The 27,218-nt window shown below is 47.8% G+C and overlaps 1 protein-coding gene across 2 annotated transcripts in view; it reads right to left on the bottom strand.

The window, feature by feature from the left end:
• The window catches only part of TNFRSF13B (TNF receptor superfamily member 13B), a 53,387-nt gene that overhangs the window by 12,667 nt on the left and 13,502 nt on the right, over positions 1-27,218 (bottom strand). For both annotated transcript variants that reach the window (XM_053930613.1, XM_024565077.3), the window contains exons 2-3: positions 18,942-19,064; positions 16,082-16,327 (exon numbers count right to left, since the gene is read on the bottom strand). In XM_053930613.1, the coding sequence (XP_053786588.1) occupies positions 16,082-16,327; positions 18,942-19,050 (355 nt within the window). In that variant the 5' untranslated portion in view covers positions 19,051-19,064. The remainder of the gene's footprint in view (positions 1-16,081; positions 16,328-18,941; positions 19,065-27,218) is intronic.

Here is a 27,218-nt window from a genome sequence, read left to right on the forward strand (position 1 = left end):
GCATGCCCACAGCATGCGTTGCACCTGTCACAGAAACGAGTGTGGCACATCATGCATCCTGAGATGGAACTGTCCCCCAGAGACACAGAGTGACAGCGGAGAAGTGGGCATTCCAGAGCCTCCATGGCTATGAAACACACAGGGTTGTAATACGCCTTAGATGAGAATATGTATGAAAGGACAAAAAAAACCAAAAAACAAAAAACTAGGAGCGGGCACTGCTCCTGGGGAGAGAAACCAGGCACTGGAGGTGGGATGGAGACCTTTCCCCCAAACAGTTTGTCAAATACCTTCTTTTTAAAAGGATCTGTGTGTATCAGCTATTTAAAACAGAAAAATAACTCAAAGCTGTTCACACTTCTAAAGACTCAGGTTAAAGGCTGACCAGAGGATGGGGAAGACAGAGGTCCAGCAGCTCACGGGGCCACTGCCCAGAAAGCTGCCTCATGCTTCTTTCTGCACTGTCTTGGTGACTTGGTCACCAACTGGGTCCAGCCAGGGCAGGGCGTGCTCAGGTCTCTGCAGCAGGGGCCTCATGGGACAGAGGCCTCACAAGTGCTTCACTGTGCGTGCTGGCTCCAGGAGCACAGGTTCACACTCACAGGTTTTTGTAAGAAAAGGGATGCATTCTCTGTCCCAGTCTGAAAATCAAGTGTTGGGGGTCACAGCTCCCTGCAGTGCAGTTCCAGAGCACCACCACCAGGGGCAGCACGCACAGCTTCTGACTGCTGGCCCCGGGCCCACAGTTTATTTCCAAGTTGTCTCTTGTTTTGGATTTGTTTTGTTTCTTTACTGTCTCCAAAGCCATCTCTCATCTAAAAATAGAATTGCCTTGGACTACTGCTGCTCTCAGCTCAGGCTCGGGCCAGCCAGCTAGGTAGCATTATATAACTTGTTTAGGGGCAGAGCAAAGGGGCTTTGTGGGGCTGGGCCAAGAATGCAGGTAGCATGGCCTCAGACCGGGTAACCAGGGCAAGGAGGCGGGACTGTAGGCATAGCCCTGGCAGCCACAGCTGCTCAAGTTGAATGTGGCTTTGAACATTATAGTCAACTTCAGGCCTGTTTCTAACCTGTAAAATGGGACATGATATTCCTATCTCTCAGAAGATGCTTGACACATGTGAGGAATACATGTGAATGTGTATGAGAGTGGAATGTTCTGGCCAATCTCCAAGCTCCCCCTCAGCTCAGCTAGCAGGGGATTTGTCCTGGGAGCTGAAGTGGGTCTGGGGCAACGGCTGTGTGAGGCATTTTCCTCCCTCACAGAAGACTCAGCGCATGGCTCACGGGACACGTCCACACAGAAGACCCACCCAGCATCCCGCACTCGCCCATCTTCCCCCATGTTCTACACATGCTGGGGATATTTGGTTGAATGTTTGCACTTGGGAAGGGGGGCGTTTGCATAGAGCATCCTCCCAGTCTCGTGTGTGTGTGTGTGTGTGTGTGTGTGTGTGTGTGTGTGTGTAAGAGACAGGCACTGCCCAGGAGCGGGGAGGGGAGAGACTGTTTCCAGAATGCCACATCCCCCACTCCACCCACCACCCAATTGAGGCCTGGGGCCCCTAAGTTCCCATTGTTTCTGGTGCCACCTCTCCTGAGGGTGGACCCCTTGAAGGCCCACTCACAGCTGCAGCAGGATGGGGTGAGAGGGCAGCCGGAGCCTACACAAACTGTCAGTAGCTACTCCTGTCTCAGCCTCTCCCTAGCCTTCGGTCATGCCCATTGACAGACCTAGGTAGGCCTAGCTGGAATGGAAAATCACCAGGCGGGAAAACTGGACTGTGGGAAACTGTAGCCTGGGAAAATGCCTGCAGACTCTACCCAGGACAAACAGATGCCCAGCTAAGATTGGGGTTTGAGGTCGGTTTATCCGGCATAACAGGATGCAGCTTTAACTTGAGCCTGACAAGATGTATCAAGAACAATGGTCAGCAGAAACTGCACCCAGCAACCAGCTCTAGCCAATCAGACTCTGACACCCCAACCAGTTACACTTCGCAGGGTTTTTGTGCTTAAAAACCCTGCCCTAAGAACAACCAAGCGAGTCCTAACCTCCCTTGGTTGGCTCCACTTTCTCCCATGAGTCTTCACCTCCCTTGGTTGGCTCCCCAACCTCCCTAGGTTGGCTCCACTTTTCCTCTTATACCCTGCTAATCAACCCTGCTCCTTAGCTCGCTGCAAACATCTGGTTTCCTGAGCAACTCCGACATAACATTTTTTGGTGCCGAAACCCAGGATCAGGCACCCGGTCAGAGGCCCGCACTCCCATTCGTCGGGGTCACTGGGACTGGCCTCCAATCGCCCCAATTCCCAGACCGTGGAGTCGTTCAGAAACCTTATGCGACAGTGGCTTCAGCTTCCCCTCTGGCTCTTCCATCCTATTTTGCTCCTCATTCCAGAGGACCCTCCCTTTAAGTACCCTTGCCGCTGCACGGGACCTCCAGTCAACACCGGTCACTATTCTCTCAGGTGAGTCCTTGACCTTTGACTCCAAGCACTCTGGGGTTCTGTCCAGGCCTCAATGGCCTCACTTCTAACTCCAGGAGTTAGCACTTCAAATCTGACCACTCAGTTGGAACGCTCCACATATTTGGTGGTCCTGTCTCTCCTTGGGGACACCCCTGGGGAGGCCCACCCACTCCTCTCAAGTCCATGTTGTGGATGCAGGGACACTTGTCTCAGTACTTGGATTCACTCAGGGCCACCCTGGCCCCACTTCTGACTCTGGGAGTCAGCACTCAAGTCGTGGGACTTGGACTCACCCTTCTAGTAATCTCTCTCATTACCACTCTCTTTCTCAGCATAATTATAGGGACATCTCAGTCTCTTCCCACCTGGGACACTCCTCTTAGCTGCCTGGTTCGCAGCTTTAAGAACGATAGCCAGGAAATGGCACTGTAGCGATAGCCAGAGAAAGGCACTTTTTCGATTTCAAAATCCTCACAGATCTTGACAGTTCCCTGTGGTGCACTGGCCAGCAGTCTGAGCTCCCTACCCTTTCTGCTCCACCTCCTCTCCCGACTCCTCCTCAGCCACCTCCTTGGATCCAGCAACCACCCTCTGCCCTATGCAGGTCCCTCCCCCTGCTCTTAGACGACTCATTTCCTTCAGGGGACTTGGAACCCTCCCAGCCTCCCAGCCCTGACTCTCCTACCTGAGACAAAGCCCTTACACCCGTCTGTTATCTCCCCACCTCACACTCCTTCCCACAGGCTGCCTGTCTCAAGTCCCTCCGTGTCTGTCCCCACTGAGGCCTCCTGGGGACATCTCCTCCTGAGTAAGCAGCAGGAGGAGGGGGAGTAGTGCGGGCTTGCATTCCTTTCTCTCTGTCAGACTTAGCACAAATCCAGCTCAGCTCTTTTTCTGGGGGCCCCAAAATCTATGTTAGGGAGTGCGACAAAATTCTAGAAATCACCCAGGGCCCAGATAAAAATCCTGTGGCCTTCATGAGCTGCCTCAGTGAGGCAGTTCTCAAATACACCAATCTGGACCCAAGCTCTGCAGAAGGCACTCACTCGATATTTGGGCAAAGCTCCAAAAAGTAGAAGACCTCATTAAGATGGCTTTCCAAGTATTCAACAATGGAGAAGAGGGAAAAAAACTAAAACAAAAAAGGCAGAGATGAAAGAGAAAATGCCAGGGGAAAGGAAAGGCAGGAAAGAGAGACCGTGACATACTTAATGCTTGCCACTGCCCTCCAGGGACAAACCCCTAGGGGTTGTGGGAAAGGAAAGAAACCTACTCAGGCGGAGGCTCCCTGGGGTCCTTGTTTCAGGTTCAGAAAGAAGGGACATTGGGTAAGGCTCTGCCACCCAATGGGAGGCACACATTGGGAGGAGACATGGCCACCTCCCAGAACCCATCTGCTCTGCAAGAAGACAGGGCATTGGAAGGTTGACTGTCTGTCTGTTGGCCTCCAGCCAAGGGACTAGACTTCCTTCCTCTGTGGAAGAAGCGGCCCCTGAGTTCATAGTCCCTGACCTACTCTGTCTAGCCACGGAAGACTGACAAGGCCTGGGTTCAAGAGCCCCAGCCATTACCAGCACCACCGCTGAACCCAGGGTAACCTTCCGAGTGGCAGGTAAGCCCATCTCCTTTATCCTCCATATGGGAGCCATGTTCTCGGTTCTGCCAGAATATTTCAGGGCCTTTGACTCCCTCCTCAGCCTCTGTTGTAGGAATAGACGGGAAACAGACAAAACCATGGGCCACTCCTCAGCTCTTCTGCCACATAGGGGAACACACCTTTGCTCACTCTTTCTTAGTTACACCTACTTTCCGCAGCCCCCTAATAGGAAGGGACATTTTAGCCAAGCTACAAGCCTCCCTTCTAATGCCCTCATTACAGAGTGTAACACATGCTCTAAACCCACAAACAGTCCTGCTGCTAACCGTAGGAAGCCACCCTAATCCCCTAGCGCCCAACTCATCAGACCCCACCTTCCTTTCCTCTGTTGACCCTTGAATTTGGGACACAAAACCCCCTTCTGTAGCATTTTTTACCATTCCCCCTTTCCTCCCAACCACAGGACCTCTTTGCCTTCACTTGGACAGACCCAACTACAAACAACCAAACAACTAACATGCACTGCCCTCCCTCAGGGTTTTAGGGATAGCCCCCATCTCTTCAGTCAGGCCCTAGGCCTCTGACCTACGAGAGACAGACCTAGCCCCCAGCACTCTGCAGTCCATCTGAAGAAATCATATGAGAGCACACCACCACCCTTCTCAACTTCCTATTTAAAAAAAGGGTCATCAGGTCTCCAAGGCAAAGGAGCAGTTTTCACAGACTCAGGTAACCTCCCCAGGGCTTTTACTAACTCCCACCCATAAGGCCATCACACAACAGTGCCTTAGTCTCATTACTAACACCCCTCTTGTTCAGACCAAGCAGGAGTTACTTTCCTCCCTGGGGCTAGCCATCTTCTTTAGGACCTAGATCCCCAACTTGGGCCTAACAGTTAAACCTTTATACCAGATGACCACTGGTGACTTACCGGAGTCCATAGAAAACCCAAAGGCTATTTCTAAAGCTTTCTCTCCCAGACCCCCAACAACCATTTGTCCTGGGATGGCTATGCCTTCAGCCTCTTAGCTCAACACTATGGGCCCAATCTAAGGTTCGTGGCTTATTTCTCTTAGCCACTAGATGCCCCATTCCTAGGCTGGCCAGCTTGCCTGCGGGCTCTGGCAGCAGTAGCCATCCTCATTCAGAAGGCTCTTAAGCTAGTTCCATAAGCCAACCTGATGGTATATTCCTCTCACACCATAAACCCTCTCATTACACACCTGGCTATATCTAACGCTTCTCCCTCCCAGACACAATTTCTCCATGCTCAAATCCTATAAAACCTTCAAGTTCAAATCCATCCTTCCCCTCAAAAATCTTAACCCAGGCCCTCAAGCAGGGAGCAGGCTACGCTATCATCACCCTCAACAATACTCTAGAGTCGAAGTCTCTCCTTCCAGGAACAGCCTGCTAACAGGAAGAGTTTATAGCTCTAACCAGGGTGCTAACTCTTGCCAAGGGACAGATGGTAAACATATACCCGGACTCCAAGTATGCTTTCCATATCATACATTCACGCATCCCCATATGGAGGGAGAGAGGATACCTCCCCTCTAAACATTCCCCCCATCACTAACAGAAACCTCATCCTCAAGCTCTTCCAGGCAGCCTCATTACCCAAACGTGCTGCTGTAATTCACTGCAAGGGACATCAACGTAAGAGAGATCACATCTCCATAGGAAACAATAAAGCAGACACCGAGACCAAAAGGCTAGCCCGGAACACTCAACCACTTACTTGACTGTTAGCAATGCCCTCCAAAGCACCACTACACACCAAAGAGGAACATCTAAATCTCCCTAAACTGGGAGCGACCTTTTCCAATAGGTAGTATACTCTTAACAACAAAATAATTTTACCAGAACAGTGTGTCACCCAAATCCTTACTGACCTGCACAACCAATTTGACATCAGTGTGAGACGCCTTGTCTGTCTTCTCTCTCAGATCCTCCTACACCACTCCCTACCCTCTACCCTAGAAAAATAACTGCAATGTGTCATCTGCCAACAAACAACATCGCAAAGGGGACTGATACCTCCCCCTTCCCGACTCACCAAGCTACAGGACAGGTCCCGAGCCAGAATGGGCAGGTCCACTTCTCCACTCACTCCTACATTAGCAGAAGCTGACTCTCAACTCTGCTTTCTATCTCTCCGCATCAATCAAGGCACTGTTATTGACCCGAATTACCCCTTTCCTCATTTTATTTCTCTTAGTAGGACCCTGTTTAATTAAGCTGTTAATCAATTTCATAAGAAAAACAGTTGAAGCCACTGCAGCAGAAACCACCAAGGCCATTCTGCTATTAACAGAGTACCATCCTCTACACCACAATCCAGTGGAAGAAGAGGAGGTCCCCTTGCTATGCCCCCTACTCAGCAGGAAGTAGCCTTAAGGCGACAGGAGGCCCCTCATCCCTATATGACCTCTCCCACCCTTTTATATAAAAGAAAAGGCAGGAATGACAGACCCAGGTAGGCCTAGCAGGAATGGAAAATCACCAGGCGGGAAAACCATACCATGGGAAACTGTAGCCTGGGAAAATGCCTACCTGGGAAACTGCCTGCCGACCCTACCCAGGACAAACAGATGCCCTGCTAAGATTGGGGTTTGAGGTCGGCTTATCCGGCATAACAGGCTGCAGCTTTAACTTGAGCCTGACAAGATGTATCAAGAACAACGGTCAGCAGAAACTGCACCCAGCAACCAGCTCTAGTCATTCAGACTCTGACACCCCAATCAGTTACCCTTTGCAGGATTTTGTGCTTAAAAATCCTGCCCTAAGAACAACTGAGCAAGTCCTAACCTCCCTAGGTTGGCTCTACTTTCCCTCCTATTCCCGCTAACAAACCCTGCTCCTTGGCTCACTGCATCCATCTGGTTTCTTGAGCGACTCTGACCTAACACCCATGGCCTTTCCAGGAACTCAAGATTCTTTAGTTAACAAAGGAAGTGCTGAGTGCAGCTCCAGCTCCTGCCCTTGCCAGCCCTCCCTCTACAACTTGCGTTCCCCAGTCGCCTCCTTTTCTGCACCTCCACTCTTTCACCCTCTCCCCTCTGGCTTCTACCCCCAATGTTTTATCAAGCAGATTTCACTGTTCAGCCCTGGAAGGCAGAGGGGCGTGGGGCTGCTCCACTGTGACATCATATGCTGAAGTCAGGGTGAGGGAGCACAGTGAAGGGAGTCAAGAGGGACAGCAGCCCACACCTTGAGGTAAACAAACAAAAAGCTAACAGCAGGGACATCATGTTCAGCTCCAGTTCCCAAATGACTGAAAACCTTGAGCAATTCCTAGGACAAAAGTGACATTGTCCCTACCTTGCAGTGCTGATCCCTGACGTTTCTGAATGTGACCCCAGCAAGAAAACTGCTGTTTCCCACCCTGCACAAACGCCTGCAAACCAATGAACTTCCGTCCTTGTGTTTCTTCTCTTCACATGCCTGCTGAGCAAAGCCTCCCACCCATTCTCCTGCTATGGTGGCCTTGCTCCCTTCTCTCTCCCAATCCCTCCCCACCCTGAACCCCTGGCAGGTGCCCCACATCTGCTGCCTTGGACACTGCTGGCCTGGCTTCCCCACACCCTCCTCTGGCTCCAGTCCCACTGCCTGCCACCTGCCCGTGGTGCTCTGGGCCCAGGCCAGAACTTTTGGACACCCTGAACTTTTTGGAGAACAAGTGGGGCCTGAAGGGCCCTGCCCTGCACATTCTTATCTGGTGTAAATGGGTAAAAATGGACCCAAGTGCATTAAGGGACTGACAGGTGATGAGGCTAAGTGGGGAAGAGAGAAAGAGGCTTACTGCTTCAGGGATGGTGAGAAAGGGAATCTCTGCTTGTGGAGTAGAAGAACCCACTGCCCCTGCCCATTTCCTCTGGTCAGGGGCTACCTCCATCCAAGGGCACCTGGAAATGCCCTTCATAGGGTCCCCTGACCTCCTCGTGGTCAGAGCTGGCGGACACCTCCACCTTCTCTGTGGTATGACAGCCTCTTTCAAACCCTTTCCTCTTGGTTTGTCCTCATGGACACACAGTCCGTCAGGCTCTGCTCCATCCCAGGCCTCTGTGGACTCTCTCCTGATCCTTGGGCACAAGACACCCCCTCCCCCCTCCATAGGGTTTCCACCTCCATCCTTTCTCCCCTCACACAGGGTCCCTCGGTAACCTTTTCCATTCCTGTGGCTACAGCTGCCATCTTCTAGGCCAGTGAAATCCAAGCTCTCCAGGTGAGACACTCTCCAGATCCCTAACCCATGTGGTGGTCCTGGCTGCCCCAAGGCTGGCATCACCCACCCATGGGAGGACCCAACTCAGGGCTCTCGTGCTGCCTCCTCCTCACTCCACGCAGCAGGTTGAATGGTGCCCAACCCCCACGCTGAAGACGTGCCCTCTCATAATCTGCAAATACAACCTTATTTGGAAAAAAGAGCCTTTGCAGGTATAAGTTAAGGGTCTGGAGATGAGATTGTCCTGGATTGAGGTGGGCCCTAAATTCAATGACAAATGTCCTTAGGAGAGAAGACAGACACAAACACACAGAAGCGGCCAAGTGATGAAAGAGGCAGACTGGAGTGATGTGACCACAGGCCAAGGAATGCCTGGAGCCACCACAAGCCAGAAAAGGCAGGAAGGATAGTTGCCCAGAGCTTCCGCAGACTTCCAGCCTCCAGAACTCTGAGAGATGCCTGTGTGTTTCAAGGCCCCAGTACCTGCTGGGCACCATCCTGCACTCTCAAAACCCAGAGTGAATCAGGCATCCTGAGACTTCTGTGGGGACTGTGGGGCCTGAGTGTTTCTCCCAGGGAGTCAGGGCTGGAGGCCAGGTGCATGGGGGCTGATGAGGGCCGGGCTTGCCCCACCACCCAGAGCTCCTGGCTTGGGACTCCAGGGCCCCTGGGGAGGGTCTGGGGGCTCCGTGGACCTAGGTGGGAAAAGCAAATCTTCATATTCACTGGTGCCCAACAGAAAGTTTGCTTTTGCTTCCAATGTGAGCAGAGGCCCCAGGCCCCAGTTTGAGCTGTAGAGGTACTGTTGTCACAAGCAGAATCACAGGGATCCCCATATCTTACCGCAGCGATTTGAGGCAGCCCAAGATGTTGCCTGTGCTCGTGGAAACCCCAGGCACCCCAGCCCACCACTCCATCTTGTTATTCAGCACGTCGATGGAGAAACTCATACATTCACTTTGATATAGCAATGTGGGCAACATTTTGGTAATATTTAATATTTAATTTGGTTTACTGTTTTGAGGCACTATTTTGTCAGCATCTACACATCATTGGTTTCTTTGTAACCCTATGTGTTGTGTTCGATGCACTTTAGAACATTATTCCAAGATGGGGTTTATAGGCTCTCTGGGCCAAGGTACCACAGGCCTGTTGCTGTGCGCAACACCTGCATAGCTGGCCCAACATCAGGGCCTTTCCGCCCCACCAACCCCGTGCCAGTGCACTGGTCCTCTGCCCCCACCCCAGGTTGTTGTCATCTGTGCCCTCCATTATTGCCAGAAACTGCCTCTCGTAGGGTCCCTGCTGCCAGGCCTACTCTCCATCCCCAGGGGCACAGTCCAGTTCAGGCCCCTTGCCCCACGGCTGCTCCCCTGCCTCCAGGAGCACACCAGTCTGCCCGGTTGGGGTCTAGCAGGCAGGGCTCTCTGGTATCTGGCATCTGACTCCTCCCTAGGCCCTCTTCAGCTGCCCCTGAAAGTTTGCCCTCCTCCGTCTCAGTCCTCCCCATGCACTATGCCCCCAACTGCAGGCAGAAAGCTCCTCTCGTGGGCCTGAAGTCACCCACCATCTGTCTCCTTGGAGTAAGCAGTCAGACTCCACAGTTTGGTGTTCGAGGCTTCTCCGTCAGTCCCGCATCTGGGCAAGCCAGAAGGAAAGCCTGCATGCTACCCGCTTTGGTGCCAATGGCAGATTCACAGGGGAACACATGCGCCCAGCCCCAGCCTCCAGGAAACCCCGGCCTGGGTGCCTTCCCCATGCTCTTCAGCCACCTTCAGACAAGCAGGGGAGCCCACCCTGCTCTCCCTGACAGCCTTGTCACGGTGTAGCAGTCTTCCATAACCTCTGGGCCAGTGAGTGGTGCCATCAGTCTCAGTACCCAGAATACCCCCAAATTTGGGTGGAGGTCCCTCCTGCCTTTGCAGAAGGGTCATCACACTCCCCGAGCCTGGGGACTTCCTGATGCAGGTTTAGTCTCATTCTGCTCAGATCTCCAGTATCCAGCACAATGTTCCTCCCAGCCCTCCATGGCTCCGTTCCTTCACCTCACAGCATTTGCATGCACTGTTCCCTTCCTCCACTTTGTCTATTAGACACGTTTTCTTTTTTAAATGAGCAGCTACTGTATGCTGTGTGGGCTTTCACTGATTTTCATAGACTAATCTCTTATAATCTTCGCAACTCCACGAAGTCACATGATCTCAGTCTCATAGAACCAAGGCTCAGATAGGTGAAGTAACTTGCTCTAGATCACAGTTACTGAGGGATGGAACCCGGGTCTGGCTCCAAAGCCTACACCATCACCCAGTCTGTTTGGGGCGTGATGGGGGCAAGGAAGGCACCATACACTGAGATTAACTTATCATTTGCATGAGTCTTGTCCATCTGTTGTCTGTCTCATCAGACTGTGACTTGTGTGGGGTTGGGGACAGGATTGGCCTTGCTCAGGCTGCCTCCCCCATGCACATCACACGCTCTGCAGTTATGAACCACATGAATGAATGACAGTCTGAGAGGACGGGTGAGAGACCTGAAGCAGGGTTGAGCTGGGGCTTGCAGTGGTGAGGAGTGAGTGGGAGCAGCAGGGTTTGGGGAACCCACCATTATGTGTAGCTGGATGTGGCCTGGTCACACAGTGTCTTACAGTCCTTGCCCTCAAACAGGCCCATACCTGGTCCCTCTCCGGGGCCTGTGGCCCCATGCTTCTGTTTATGATCTACAGCAGTCCCAGCTCCTGCCCTGCCAGCACATGCAGGAGTCAGAGAAAGAGTGGGACAGACCTAATCCCAGAACTCTGGAGAGACCTGGAGCCAGGGGACAACACAAGGGCTGATGGTGTTCTACCGCCAGGCCATGGTATGAGTGCAACGGCTGATGCAGGCAGGGTCAGGCATGGCCGTGCTGACTTAACCATCTTCCCACTATGTCCTTACACGATGCCATTTACTCATCCTGGAGGATCCATCCCCAGAGCCAAAACGAGGCTCCCAGTTTCCACCCAGTGCCCTCCAAGGATGGGCCTTGGCTGGTAGTCACAAACAGGAATGGCAAAGTGTGTCCCATGGGCAGCAGGTCACCTTCAGGGAGTTATATCCTATGGACACCACTCTGGGATTTTGCTCTTAGAGTGGAGAAACTTTGAACCCATAGACTGAGCCTGAATCCCAGCTCATTGTGCATTCACTGTACAACTTGCAGTAAGTAGCTTCAGATTTTGAGATTTAGTTTCTTGATCTGTCAAGCAGTTAGGATTGATTCAAATGGGACTCTATTGCATCAGAGGTGGGAAAGGTTCCAGGTTTGGCTGGAAGAATCAGATATGTCACAGGCTGCTGGGCAGGCATACAGGTCACCGGACATGGGAGCAGCAGGCGTGGCCTTCTGCTTCCATAGTCCAACTCATCACCTCTCTGTACCCATGCCCTCTGTATGGCAATCTGTAATTCCTCCCATGAGAAAGAGGCTGTACTGGATTAAAACCCACAATAAACTCACCATGGCTACAAATTTATTTGCCTCTTCTCCCCCTGAGAGATGGCATGTATTTGCCCCTCCTTCAATCTGGGTGGCTTTGCAACTTAAGAATGCAGAAGGCATGATCCAATGCAAGTTCCCAGCCTAGGCATCAAGAGGCCTTGCATTTTCTACCTCTTCCACTCCTGCCATCAGGACCACCTTGCCAGACCATTGATCCAGGAGGAGGATAAGAGACATACGGAGCAGAGACATCTTTAGCTGGGCCAACTGAGCACAAACTGGCCCCAGCAAAACCCCAGAGTCATGAGGAATAATGAGCTACCAAGTTCTGGTATCTCGGCACTAGGCTCTGGCCTCATGGAAATGATGTTTTTATGAGGAAAGTCACAGCAATGGAAAGAAACCAACAGGCACCCTAGGAGCTTCATGTCTGTTGCCTCTCCACTAACCAGCCAAGAGCAGTGTAAGCACCAAGTGTTTATGGATCCACATGGCACCCCCTCCTATGCTTTCTGGCACCACGGAGTAGGGGAGGGGAACCAAGAAGTGTTTTCTGGGAGGATAATTGGATCATTTTCAATGCTTGGCACTTGGTAGCTGCCCACGTCAGGGGACACTTCTCATCATGTCTAAAGTGGCACACACAACCCATAAAAGGGACACCCCTGGGGCTCCTGGGTTAAGTGACTAGGGAAATGAGCCATAGGGACCCACTGGAAGCCCACTTCAGAAGGTTGCCCTGGCAAGACTGAAGGATATAGCAGATGTACCTAATATGTAGAAACAAACAGAGGGAGCAGTCAAAGTGAGGGGACAGAGGAACATGTCCCATCTGAAAGAATAGCACAAAATTCCATTAAAAAGAACCAAACAAAATGGAGTCAATTAATATACCAGGAGCTGGTACCTGAAAAGAAGATAAACAAAATTGATAAGCCACTAGCCAAACTCATCAAGAAAGAAAGAGTGATGGCCCAAATAAATAAAATCAGAAATGTAAGAGAAGTGATAACTGATACCACAGAAATAAAAAGGATTAATATGACCAATTATATCCCAACAAATTGAACAACCTGGAAGAAATGGATAAATTCCTGGAAACATATAATCTTCTAAGTCTGAATCAGGAAGATACCTACCAACAAAATTGAATCAGTAATCCAAAATCTTCCACCAAACAGAAGCCCTGGACAAGATGGCTTCACAGGTGAATTTCACCAAACATTCAGAGAAGAATTACTACCTATTCTCAAACAGTTCCAAAAAGTTGAAGAGGGGATAAAGGGTCCCAAACTCATTTTACAAGGCCAGCATTAACCTGATATCAAACCAGAGAGACACTACAAAAAACATGTTTAGGCCAATATCCCTAATGAACATCGTTGCAAAAATCCTCAACAAAATATTAGCAAACCACATTCAACAATATATTAAAAAGATCATACACTATAACCTGGTGGGATTCATTCCTAAGATGCAAGTTTAGTTCAATATCTGCAAATAAACTAACATGATACATCACACAAAATGAAGGATAAAAGTCATATGATCATATCAACAGATACAGAAAACCTACTTGAAAAAAATCAAACATCCATTTATAATAAAAAGCAAAGTGGAAGGAACACACCCTAACATAATAAAGGCCATATATGCCAAATCCACAGCTAACATCATACTCAAAGAAGAAAAAATGAAAGTTTTTTCTTTAAGAACAAGACAAGGTTGTCCACTGTCGCCACTCTTATTCAATATTGTACTGGAAGTCCTAGCCACAGCAATTGAACAAGAAAAAGAAATAAAAGGCATCCGAATTGGAAGGGAAGAAGTAAAACTGTCATCATTTGCAGATGGCATGATACTATATAGAAAGAACCCTAAAGATTCCACCAAAAATGATTAGAACTAGTAAATTAATTCAGAAAAGTAGCAGGATAGAAAATTAATATTCAGAAATCAGTTGCATTTTTATACACCAATAACAAACTATCAGAAAAAGAAATTTAAAAAACAGTTTCATTTACAATTGCATCAAAAAGAATCTAGAAATAAACTTAATCAAGATGGTAAAAGACTTGTACTCAGAAAACTAAAAGACATTGGAGAAATAAATTGAACGAGATACAAAAAATGGAAGGATATACTGCACTCATGAATGGGAAGAATTAACATCATTAAGATGTTTGTACTACCAAAAGCAATCTACAGATTCAGTGCAATCCCTATCAAAATAACAATGTCATTTTTCACAGAAGTGGAACAAGTAATCCTAAAATTTATATGGAACCACAGAAGACCCCGAATACCCAAAACAAGACTGAGAAAGAAGAACTAAGTTGGAGGTATCATGCTGCCTGATATAAAACTATACTACAAGGCTGTACTAATCAAAATACCATTATACACTCATTAAAATAGACACATAGATCAATAGAACAGAATAGAGACCCAGATATAAACCCACACCTATATTGTCAATTAATTTATGATAAAGGAAGCAAGAATATACAATGGAATAAAGATAGTCTCTTCAATAAGTGGTGTTGGTAAAACTGGACAGATTCATGCAAAAGAATAAAACTGGATCACTTTCTTATACCAAATACAAAAATAAACTTAAAATGGATTGAAGACAACTTTAAGACCCCAAATCATAAAACTCCTAGAAGAAAACATAAGCAGTATACTTTTTGACATTGCTCTTAGTAATTTTTTTTTTTTTTGGATATGTCTCCTTGAGCAAGGGAAACGAGAGCAAAAACAAACAAATGGGACTTTATCAAACTACAAAGTTTTTGCACAGTGAAGGAAACCATCAATAAAATGAAAGGACAATCCACTGACTGGAAGAAGGTGTTCACCAACAATACATCTGAGAAGGGGTTAATATGCAAAATACATAAAAACTCATACAGCCTAATACCAAAAAACCCAAGCAATTTAATAATTAAAAAAAAATGGTCAGAGGACCTGAACAGACATTTCTCCACAGATGGCCAATAGACATATAAAAGGATGCTCAACATTACTAATTATCGGGAAATGCAAATCAAACCACAGTGAGCTATGCCTCACACCTCTCAGAATGGCTGTCATTAATAAATCAACAACAAGTGTTGGTAGAGAAAAGGGAACGCGTGTGCACTGTTGGTGGGAATGCAGACTGGTATAGCCACTGTGGAAAACAGCATGGAGTTTCCTCAAAAAATTAAAAATAGAGCTGCCATATAACCCAGCAATGCCACTTTTGGTATTTGTCCAAACTAATCCAAAGCACCAATTTGGAAACATATATGCACCTCTGTGTTCAATGCAGCATTATTTACAATAGCCAAGATATGGAAGCAACATAGATGTCCATCAGCGGCTGAATGGAAAAGGAAGATGTGGTACCTATTTACAATGGAATATCTCTAAGCCATAGAAAGAATGAAATCTTGTCATTTGCAACAAGATCATGGATGGACCTAGAGGGTATTATGCTGAGTGAAATAAGTCAAAGACAAATACTGTGTGATTTCACTAATATGTGGAATCTACAAAACAAAATAAATGAATAAACAAAACAGAAACAAACTCATAGTTAGAACATATTTATGGTTACCAGATTTGGCAGTGGGGGTGGGGTAGGTTGGGGGGAGGGGGGAGGATAAAAAAAGTGAAGGGATTAAGAAGCACAAATTTTGCCCTGGCTGGTGTGGCTCAGTGGATTGAGCACCGGACTGTGAACCAAAGGATTTTGGGTTCTATTCCCAGTCAGGGCACATGACTGGGGTGTGGCCAGGTCCCCAGTTGGGGGTGCATGAGAGGCAAACACACACTGATAGTTCTCTCCCTCTCTTTCTCCCTCCCTTTCCCTCTTTCTACAAATAAATAAATAAAATCCTTTTTAAAAAATGTAGTACAAATTTCCAGTTATAAAAACACTCATGGTATGTAAAGTACAACATAGGGAATAGAGTTAGTAATATGGTGTCAGGTGGCTACTACACTTATTGGGGGGATTGCTTCGTAAGTTATATAAATGTCTAATCACTGTGCTGTACATCTGAAACTAATATAATATTGTATGCCAACTTTAACTGAATAATTTTTTTTAATTTAGAAAAAGTTTCTCAATGATCAGATCTTTTCTTCTCCTGCTTCCTGCCTGCCTGCAGACTTCTGGGTATTTTGCCTATTTCCTCTTTTTCACCCTGTGATGACCTCCTTTTGCCTGGACTCCTGACTTCCCACTCTGAAGACCCTCTGTAGTTAGTCCTGGTGCCTGGCCTTCCACCCACTCAAAAACCATGCAGGTAGCTTACCTGGACCTGCCTCTAAGCCTCTGTTTTCTGATCCCTGGTATCTTCCCCAGTTGTCTGATTTGGTTTCAGCTTTCCCAGTCTTCTGTCTCCTGAGTTCTGATTGAAGGGTCACGTGGCTCCGGAACTTGTTCTCACAAAAGTATGTGCACTGCTTAGGGTGACGTCCGCAGATAGAGGCACAGCTGATGCAGTCCCTCAGGAGCTGGTCATAGTACCTGCCTTGCTCCTTGCGACAACTTAGTGACTCTGGGAGACAGAAATGAGTGATGCTCGTATGTGATGGAGACCTTTAGAAACTGTGGGTCTGGCCTCAAAGGGCATCAGAATTAAAAAAAAAAAATCACAATCTAATTCCCCAAAAGCAATGCCATGGTAATCCTAGTCCTTTTTCGATATCCAAATGTAAGGGAGACAGCAGTCCCTTAACTATTGTTTTAACCATGTCACACAAATTTTGATATGTAGTATTTTTTATATCTAGTTTTAAATGTTTTTACTTTTCATTTTTATTTCTCCTTTGACCTACAGATTATTTAGAAGCACATGCTTTAGGTGCTATACATACAAGGACTTTTCAGTTATCTTTTAAAACTGATATGTAGGAGATTACATTGTCACTAAAGTTCCTTACTTGCATTTTTCAAGCCTCATAAAGAAGAAAAATATTTTATGTCAAAATAAGGATTGTAGAGGAAAGGCAGCATTCTCCTTGGCAAGTTGGGAGAGGGGGGTGGAAGGAAGGTAGGAAAGCTCAAAATATTGCTAGTTCATCTGCTTAGTAACACATGAGAACTGCAGGAGCTTATACAGGCATCAGTTCCAAGCAGCAGGAGCCAAGCACAGCAAGCCTGGCCCCACTTCCGTTAAGAGAGCAACTTTGAGAGCACACCAAAAATCTACACTCTCCCAGGGCATCTTTCCATTGTCTTTAAAATAAGATTCTATTTATATAAAAATGTGTTTCCCATGGGGGCTTCTAAGGACACATTTCAGAGGCAATGCAAGACAAAAGTTAACAACACAGACTTCAAAGCCAAGTAGTTCTGCTACTTGCAAGTTGTAGGGTCTTAACTTTTATGTGCCTCAGTTTCCTCATTTCTAAGCGAGGGGTAATAATGATATTGACTTTTTAAGTTTGTTATGAGGATGTGAAATCCTCAACACAATACCTGACACATAACACATGAATGCTCAGTTAATGGAAGGTTTAAGTAGAATATTCATTGTGCCCCTTTGCAACACAAACATGAACCCTTATGCCCTTGACAGATTAATAAAAAGACCATAGAGATGGTGAAATCGGGATCTCAGGAAAGACTCCGATGATCCTGATCTACCAGTGCCCTCCCCACCCCAGCCCGGCCCTGGTCCCAGGGTTCCTCTGAGCCACACAGGACCACTGCCACTGCCAGTCATGAGACAGAGTTAACCTGATGGCAGCAGTGTTCCTGGGGTTTTCTGTGACCTCCTCCCCTCCTCAGGGACACTAGTGTGGCCGTTGCAGGTGGTGCATGAGTTTTCCAGGCCACCAACCCTCACTGCCTGACTCACAAACCTTTCCTCTGGCCCTTGATCTTCCCTGTTGTGTTTTCCCACGTCCATGCCTTTGCCCACACTTGCTCCTCTCCCAGAGTGCCCTTCCCCCTCATCCGACTCTCACATCTGAAAGCTCTAACAATCCATTTCAGGGGGCACTTCCTCCAAGAACATTCCCCTGCTCCCCAGCCCATCAGCTGGAGGTGGTTTCTCCCTACTGTGGTGTTTTATGGTACTTTACCTTGATAGCTTAATATGTGGTCATTTCTCCCATTAGATGATAACCTTCTGTTATTGGGTCATGTGAAATTCCTATTTTAAAGGGACTAGAGAGTTCCATGAATACTTGTGGAATGACACCATGAGTGTTTTACTTCACTGATGGATAATGACTCACAGTCATGGTTTTGGAGTCAGAGAGTTCTGGCTCAGATCCTAACTTTTCCACCATCATGCTGTGTGATCTTGGGCAAGTCATTAAGCCTCTCTGAGCTCCACTCAACAAGTATTTATGAAGCACTTGTTATGTGTCAGACTGACAGTCTGGTGGCTGAAACAGATACGTAACAAATACACATGACAGAACGTAATACAAGTTGTGATAAGTTCCATGAAGGAAAAGAACAAGTTGTGCAAAAGAAGAGCAAGCAAAATGTATTTTTCAAGACAATCAGAGAAAATTAGGTGTGGCCTGAGTAAAACAATGTTAAGGGGTTATTGCTGGGGGTGATAAGATATTGATGTTATATTTTAAAGGCCCTATGTGTTAGGAATTCATGATTTAGTATTTACAGGTAAGTGATATGAGGTTTTGGATTTGCTTTAAAATACAGAATCTAAAACAACTGGTTGGAGAATAAAAAGGCAGAATTTTTAAAGCTGATTGCTGATGAGTAAACAGGAGTCTATTATGCTATCTTCTCCATGTTTGATAATTCTATAATAAAAAGTTTCAAAAGAAAGGGATAACAGAGGACAGGGGGCCTAATTTCTGTTGGGCAGTCAGAGAAGACCTCTGGCATTTGAGCTGAGGCCTTGAGGTTGGGTCAGAGACAGCCAAGGGAAGAAGAATGAGGAAATGCTTTTCATGCAAAGGGTGCAGCGAGTACAAAGGCCTGCGGCAGGAAAGAATACAGTGTGTTCAAGAAACTGCAGAGAGGCCAGTGTGGCCGGAGCGGAGAGATGGAGGGCAAAGGGATGCCACATTGCACATGACCTTCCACAACCCCTCCTCAGGCACCCAAGTGCAGTGGGGCCAGAGGGACCACAGGGAGGTAAAGAGGGGTGATTCAGCCACCCTCTTGGCTCAGGTCCCAGAACTCACTGCAGAAGGCCGTACAGGAACGTGGAATCCGATGGCTGCAGATGGATTTGCAGGAGAGGCAGACATTCAGCAGGGTGTCCCAGTATTGCTCTTCAGGGCATGGCTCCATGGTGATGGCAGGTCCTGTGGAGAAGAGGGGCCGGGAGCATGAGGGCAGCTGGCACACCGCTGGAGGCTGGACAGCAGGTGACCTCTCCTGTTCATGGCCCCACTCTCTGTCTCAAGGATCAGAGGGGAAGCTGGACAACACTGGCTCCCACCCCCTGCTGCAGTAGCTAGGGGACCTGGGGCAGCCACCTCACCTCCCTGAGCCTGCGTTTCCCGATCTCCCTCACATCAGCCATGCCCTCCTTGATGCTGTTTTCTGCTCCCTTTACTGAGCCATGCCTCTTCCTACCACAGGATTTTGGCACATGCTGTTCCACTTACATAAAATGCCCTCTTCCCCTCCTCAGCTGGTTGTTTTCTCCTCTCCCGTTAGATTGCTGCTTCAACTTCATCTCCTCAGGGGACCCTTTCTGACCCTCCCACCCGGATGAGGAGAGACACCCTCATTCTGCACACGGATGTGCCCTTTAGTTGTCACTTCGCTTTTCTGAGTGTGATTACTTGATATTAACGGTGAGCATCATGAGGGTAGGGGCTCCATATAATTTTTGGTTTACTGCTGGGTCCTCAGAACCTAAATAGTGCCTAGAACAAGTAGGTGCTCAATGAATGAATAAATAAAAACAAAAGCAGGCGTAGCTAGTGTCCAGCATACAGCAAGCACTAAATAATTGACAATGTCCCTTCATTTTTTAACTAAGGTATGAGACACACAGAATGTCATGTGTAACATACGCAAATGTCAAATGTGCAGCTTGATGAATTTTTCTTTATGTGTACGGTGGTCCGTCTCTTCCTGTGGGGGATACATTCTAAGACCCTCAGGAGATGCCTGAAACTGCAGAAAATACCAAACCCTATACATACTGTTTTTTCCTACACATACATACCTGTGATATGTGTTTAACTTATAAATTAGGCACAGTAAGAGATTAACAACAATAACTACTAATAAAATAGAACATTTATAACAATGTATTTAATAAAAGTTATGTGAATGTGGCCTCTCTCAAAATATTTTATTCTACTGTACTCACCTTCTCACGTAAAGAAACCAACTTATGGCTTCTCTTTGGTGCATCTGAATGGGGAACGTCACAGCCTTTGTGCTTTGAGGCCATTAAGCACAGCAACGCAAGCAGTGAGGCACAGTGACGGCTGCTCTGATAACCGAAGCGAGTACAGTGGAGATGCTGGACAGAGGGATGGAGCAGGACTGGGACATACGTCGTGCTACTCAGAACGGTGCACGGTTTAAAACTTTATAAATGGCTTATTTCTGGAATTTTCCATTTAATATTTTTGGACTACCGCTTACTGGGGGTAGCTGAAAGTGCAAGAAACAAAACTGCGAGTAGGAGGGGCTGCCGTGCATCTGTGTCACTACTACCCACACCAAGGTAGAGAACATGTCTCACACCCTGAAGACTCCCTCGGGCCCTCTGCCAGCCAATACCCTCTTCCAGAGGTAACTTCTCTCCTGACTTTTATCACGGGAGGTTGTTAAATTGCCCATTCTTGGGCTTTGATCTCTGTGTGTGTTGGCCCCACAAGGTATCAGGGACGCCCCCCTACTGCGGAGTCTGCCAGCAACCTGCCTGCAGTGATGAATTTTTCTGCTGTGCAAACCCAGCACCTCTCCATCGTGCTCTGATTCCAGGACACTTGCTCCCCAACAACTTCTCCTTTTAAACACCCTGCAAGACACTTATTCTTTTTTTTTTATTATTAAAAGAAGCTGAGAAAAGACCAGCGGCTCCTTGCTTAACATAGCAACTTAAACATATGGGTTTATTTTCATGCTCTCTTGAAACCCTCCTAAGAGAACAGGAAAAAATATTTGTTCTTAAAGAAAAGAGAATGGAAGAAGTTACTCTAGCAGGGGAAAGATAGCAGCAGCATTTTGGAATATGGGAGGCAGATGGCAGGGTTGAGTGACTTTGGTCTAAGATCTCTCTGCTCTGATGTCCCTAGAGGGGACAGAACCCTGGACAGCTTCTTGAACTGAAGGCACTAAGTATCTCTGACAGTGGGGAATGGGAAGGCAAAGTAATGAAGAAAGTATTGGTTAGATATTTATATAAAGAGGGCTTGCCCTCAGTCAGAATCTCATCTCCTGGCAAGCAATGGCCCCTTGCCCCCCAGGCAGAAGATCGAAGGTCTCCTCAGACACTTTCTTCCAGCCACTAGAGGACCAAATCCCCAAGCCAGGCATGTGCCCTGACCTGGGATTGAACCCGTGACCTTTTGCTTTTCAAGATGACGCCCAACCTGAGCCACATCACACAGGTCACAGTGTGGCTAGGTTTTTCAAAATGTCTTCGCATAGCCTGGGCAACTGGTTTGACCTGCCCATAACACAAAAAAAGGTGTGCAGCGCTGGTCCCCAAAACCAGGAAGGTAATTGGATGGGAGGTTATGCTCCCCCATCCATTTCGTAGCGTGCGGGGTGGGGGTTCTTTAAAAGGTGGAGCACACACAAATGCCACGGTTTTGCTCCCCTATCCTTTTGCTGGTGGGTACGTGGCTGGGGGCTGAGTTGCCAGAGGGATTGCGAGTGACGCTGCCGTAGCGCTCCAGGACCTACCTGTCCGGAAGGTCAGTAGATTTGGGGTTGGAGGTAGGGGTGGGGAGGCTCTGGAGGAGGTTAGCGGGGAGGCTAGGGTGTGGGCTCGAAGGCTCAGCCTGAAGACTGGGAGAAGCTCAGGGTTACAAGTCCTGTGCTCCTCCCCCAGGTGGGAAGCCACCGCAGCTGCCGCCCCCCCATGCCCCACACCTCCAGCTCAGGCCAGCAAGCCCCACACCCCATCCCAAGCAGGAATTCATAGTGGCTGCTGCCTGCCTGTGGCCCATGCCAGTGCAGGCCATTTGGCTACAGCCCCAGTGCAGCCAGGGAGGGCCAGGGCCTGTGTTCCTCCCTGAGCACTTCACGTCTGACCCAGAGCACTGCTGGCGCGAGGAGCAAGGAGCAAGGCCTGTAAGAAGCGGGCAGCAGGGTGGGGATAGGAGATTAGGGCCAGGAGGTCCTGGGAGGCAGGTCCCAGGAGGTGGCCTGTGGCCCTTCCCTGGCATGCAAATCTGCAGGAAACCACTGAGGTGGCTACCCAACAGCAGGTTGCTTGCTCCCCTGGCAGCAGGGGCAAGAGTGGGCATCAAGTAATGAATGCCCACTCTGGGCATCAAGAAAATGGAATATATATATATTCCATTTGCCTTTCCACCAGACTCTTGTCTCCAGAGTTATTGCCTATGGGTGGCAGGCAGTGGGACCCCACTGGTTGTTCCGTTATAGTGGTGGTGCCCAAAGCGGGTCCCTAGCTGCTTGTGGCAGGTCAACCCCCACCCCCTCCACCAGGGAGTGGGACTGTGTGGCTTCCCAGTTGCTGGGAATTTGTCTGCACACCTGTTGGGGCGTGAGCCACTTAAACATGCCTGGCAGGTGCAAAGGAAACAGGTCTGGGAAAGGAATAGACTATAGGAAGGAGGAAGGATCACCTAAGTTTTAGGGCTGTGAACTAGAGTCCAGGTGAGAACTGGCCATTGTTGGGAAGGCCATTGCTTGAGTTCACTGATTATGAGACTGGCTGACAGACAAACTTGCTCATGAGCATTTGTTGAAATAGTGGAGTTGTAGATGCCAGTATTCTCTGTATGTTCCCAGGTTGCCTGGCTTCTTCTCCTCATAGGGTTGGGCCTGTTGTGTATCTGGGCCAGCAGGGGCCATTCTGAGTTGGTTCCTGGAGGGAGCCCACTGGGTAGATTTTGGCAGACTGGGGTATGTATAGCCGTTATCCAATGTCTAAGGAAGTGTTGGTTTATTACTATAATGCCCTGTGGCCTATGTATGTTTTGGATTATGGGGAAAGGTGGCCCATGGGTGATTCCCTAGATCACCATACTATTATGCAACTGGAACAGTATTGCCAACAGTTGCATAAATGGGATGAAATCCATTATTTCAAGGCATTTATGTCATTGCATAACAGGGTTTCACCAGAGACAGAGGTCCACTTAATGGTGTAGAGAAGTCAAGAGCCTTTGAAATGCCTTCCTGACTGTACAAAGGAAGAAAAGGAGAATGAGGAAATGGGCCTCATTAATGCCCTGAATTCAAAACACACAAGCTTCATGGCAGGAAGTCTCCCTCTGTTGTCATCCCCACTGCAAGCTACCCATGAAGTAGGGCCTGAAGAGCCAATAACCACACCCCTGTATGATGAAGGATGGGTCTCACCCTCAAAGACCCATCAGGGCACCCAATTTGATCAGGGAGCCTCCATATCAGGAACAAAGCAGTTTCCATTGAGGCAGTACCCTATAGCTGGAGTAAATCAGGAAGGCCAGCCTGCTGGCTACTATTGGGCCCATACTCCATTCTCCACTTCAGACTTGCTGAATTGGAAGAATCCCAGCCCCTCTTACAGGGATGATCCTCAGAGAGTGGCAGATCTTTTCACCTCCATTTTTGCCACTCATCACCCAACCCAGGCAGGTCTATAGGCTCTCCTCAATGCTTTGTTAATAGCAGATGAGAGACGGCTGGTTATAAATAAGGCTAATGAAAAGGCCCAATGTCTCCAAGAGAATCCTAGTGGGATCCCCAACCCAGCTGAGGCAATTCCCTCCACAGGGCCTGGCTGGAACCCAAATGGTGGGAGCCTACCCTTCCTGGAACATTACAGAAAGTGTATTCTGGAAGGGTTTAAGGAAAGGGTGCCTAAGCCAAAGAGCCTGAACATGCCACTGACGCTGATCCACAGGCCCCAGAGAATGTACAAATAGTGAACATGACTTTTATTGGGCAAAGTGCCCTGGATATCAGAAGGAAGCTCTAGTGTTTAGATGGGGCATTGGGAAGAATCCCTCTCAGCTGGTAGACTTAGCCTTTAAAGTCTACAATGCCTGGGAAGCAAGGAAGATAAAGCAGGCCATGATGTTCTTAGAAACAGGGTGGCAAGACCAGAGGAAGAGGTGGGACCCTAAAGACAAAAAGAGAGGCCCACTATGTGCCAATCAATGTTCTTATTGCAAGGAGGTGGGCCATCGGAGAAAGAAGTGCTTGAAATTCAAGAGGGAAAGTAGGGATGGAAACCCTCTGGGAAATGCTAAAAAGGTGAGGGGAGTCTGATGATGAATGATGATGAGCCCAGGGGCTCTTTTGGACATCTTCCAACATATTACTGTATCACTACAGGAGCCCCAGGTACAGTTGATAGTGGGGAACAAGCTAATTGATTTCCTTGTAGATATGGGAGCTATATACTCAGTGCTGAATATAAAAGTAACCAAGGAAAGTTCAGATTCAGTAATGGTTACTGGAGTGACAGTTCAATTACAAAATCAGGCATTCCTTCTTTGTGATCAAAAGATCGTACATAGTTTTCTCTACATGCCAGACTGACCTATTCAATTGCTGGGCTGAGATTTAATTTGCAAATTGCATGCACAAAAAACTTTTTCTCCTGAAAAGCAGCAACTGTGTATAGAGGTCCCACTGGAAGATGTCCTCCAGCTCTAGTCACTTCTGACCTGTCCAGAAGGTCCCAGAGGTGAACTCTTCCCACCTGAGATCTATGAGCAGGTGGATCAAACTGTTTAGGCTGATGGAACCCCAGGTAAAGTGGTTAACGTCCACTTTTGGACATTAAAAGTTAACCTAAAAGAGGGGGCACAGATCCCATGGAAGAAACAGTACCCCCTCAAAAAGGAGACTATAGAGGAGATTCAGCCAGTATTGCAGAAATTCTTAAAATCAAGACTAATTCAGTCACACCAAGCTCCCTGTAACACTCCTATTTTGCCAGTCAAAAAGCCTCACTTGGATGAATATTGATTTGTACAGGATCTTAGAGCCGTAAATGACATTTTTCAGGACATTCATCCTACGGTGCCTAATCCCTATACTCTGTTAACCATGGTGCCTGGAAATAGTATATGGTTTTCAGTCCTAGACTTGAAGGATGCCTTTTTCTGCATCCCAGTAGACGAACAGGCTCAACTACTGTTTGCCTTTACATGGTAGGACCCAGAAACAAAAGCCACACTCCCATACTGCTGGACTGTGCTGCTGCAAGGACTTAAGAACTCTCTGACTACATCTGGTGAAGCCAATGACTTAAGGGATGTTCAGTTGAAATCAGGAGTTCTTCTACCATATGTAGGGGACATATTGTACCTAGCAGCACCTATGAGGACTGTTTACTCAACACCATTACAGTCCTAAATCATTGGCAAAAGGGGGCTATAAGATATCACCTCACAAGGTCCAGATTTGCAAATAAGAGGTGGCATACCTAGGATTTCAACGGAAACAGGGCCCTAGGAGCTTGATGGCAGATAAAAAAACAATCCATTGCTACACTAAAAAATCCCAGAAAACTGAAGGCAACTTTGTGGGTCCTTAGGGATTATAGGGTTTTGGGAAATTTGGATTCCAAACTTTGGACTCATAGCAAAACCACTGTATGATTCCTTGGAAGGACTGGACTCTGAACTTTTCAAATGGACAAGAGACTATCAGGTAGCATTTGATACCTTGAATGAAAAGCTAGTTTCGGCTCCTGCCCAATTTACAGAAGCCTTTCAAACTGTATGTTCATGAAAGGCAGGGAATCAAACTGGGTTTGCTAACCCAGGCTCTGGGAAATATTCCCCGACCCATAGCCTATCTCTTACAGAAGTTGACAAAGGGGTATCTCACATGACAAAGGGATGGCCACCACGTCTTCAAGCAGGGGCAGCTAGCTACCTGTGACATTGTGCAGGAAGCCAAAAATTTCACTTTGGGACAGCCTACTACAGTATTGGTGCCACGCCAAGTACTAACTCTATTGGAACAGAAAGGAGGGTATTGGCTGACAGCAGGGCACATGGGGAAATACCAGGCCATTCTGTTGGACAACCCAAATCTGCCCTGCAGACTACCACAACTTTGATTCCGGCCACTCTGCTTCCAGACACAGAGGGAAACTCCAGCCCTCCACCATGACTCCTTGGAAATTATTGACCAAGTTTATTCTAGCAAGCTTGATCTACTGGACCAACCATTGGTGGCACCAGACTGGGAGCTGTACACAGAGGGAAGAAGCTTCATGGACAATAGCTAATGATGAGCCGGATACACAGTAGTCAACTTAAACAAGGTGATAGAAGCCCAAGCCCTTGCGCCTGGAACCTCAGCACAGAAAGTTGAACTTATTACCCTCAGTAGGACCTTAGTACTGTCCCAGGGAGAGAAGAGTAACATCTACACGAACTCCAAGTATGCCTTTATGGTAGTCCATGCCCATGGAGCAATATGGAAGGAGAGAGGACTCTTAACCTCAGGGAATAAGGATGTTAAGCATGCGGAGGAGATTTTACAATTGATGGAGACAATGAATCCACCAGACCAGGTTGTCATGATGCACTTCTCAGGATACCAAAAAGACAGTTCCCAAACAAGCCCGGGAAACCAAACTGCTGATAGCAGCAAGACAAGCAGCCAGGGGGCTGCGACACTTAGGGGTTTTGATCACCTGCTTGGACTTGGCAAAATTTAAACCTCATTACACAGAACAAGATGAGGAACAAGTCCATGAATGAGGAAGGTTCACTGACACTGGTCCCAATTCTATGTGGAAGATCAACACCCCTGTATGATCTTACCACCTGAGCCTGTAGTGTATCCCATCCTCAAACACCTACATAAAGGGACCCATTATGGAAGGGATACTTTGATGGGCCTTATTAGGCCACTTTTAAAGGGCTCCCATTTACAAAGGACCATTCAGAGAATTACCCAAGGCTGTCAGGTATGTGCCAAAAACAATCCTAAGACAGAACACACCGCAGCTAAAAAAGGAGTGTAATGTGTTATGCCCATTTGAGGACTGGCAAGTAGACTATGCAAATGCCTAAAACCAGAAGGAATTTCAAATTTTTATTAGTTTTCGTAGACACTTTTTCCAGATGGATGGAGGCATACCCCACTAGAACTGAGAAGGCAACTGAGGTAGTGAAACTTAAAGAAATAATTCCCAGGTTTGGACTTCCTCACAGCATTCAGAATGACAATGGACCATCATTTACCTCCAAGATCTCCCAGAAGGTTGGATAGGCACTGCAAATACGATTGAAACCACATGCATCCTCGAGACCTCAATCTACAGCAAAGACTGAGAAAATGAA

This window comes from Desmodus rotundus, chromosome 9 (assembly GCF_022682495.2).
Source record: "Desmodus rotundus isolate HL8 chromosome 9, HLdesRot8A.1, whole genome shotgun sequence".
Lineage (NCBI taxonomy): Eukaryota > Metazoa > Chordata > Mammalia > Chiroptera > Phyllostomidae > Desmodus > Desmodus rotundus.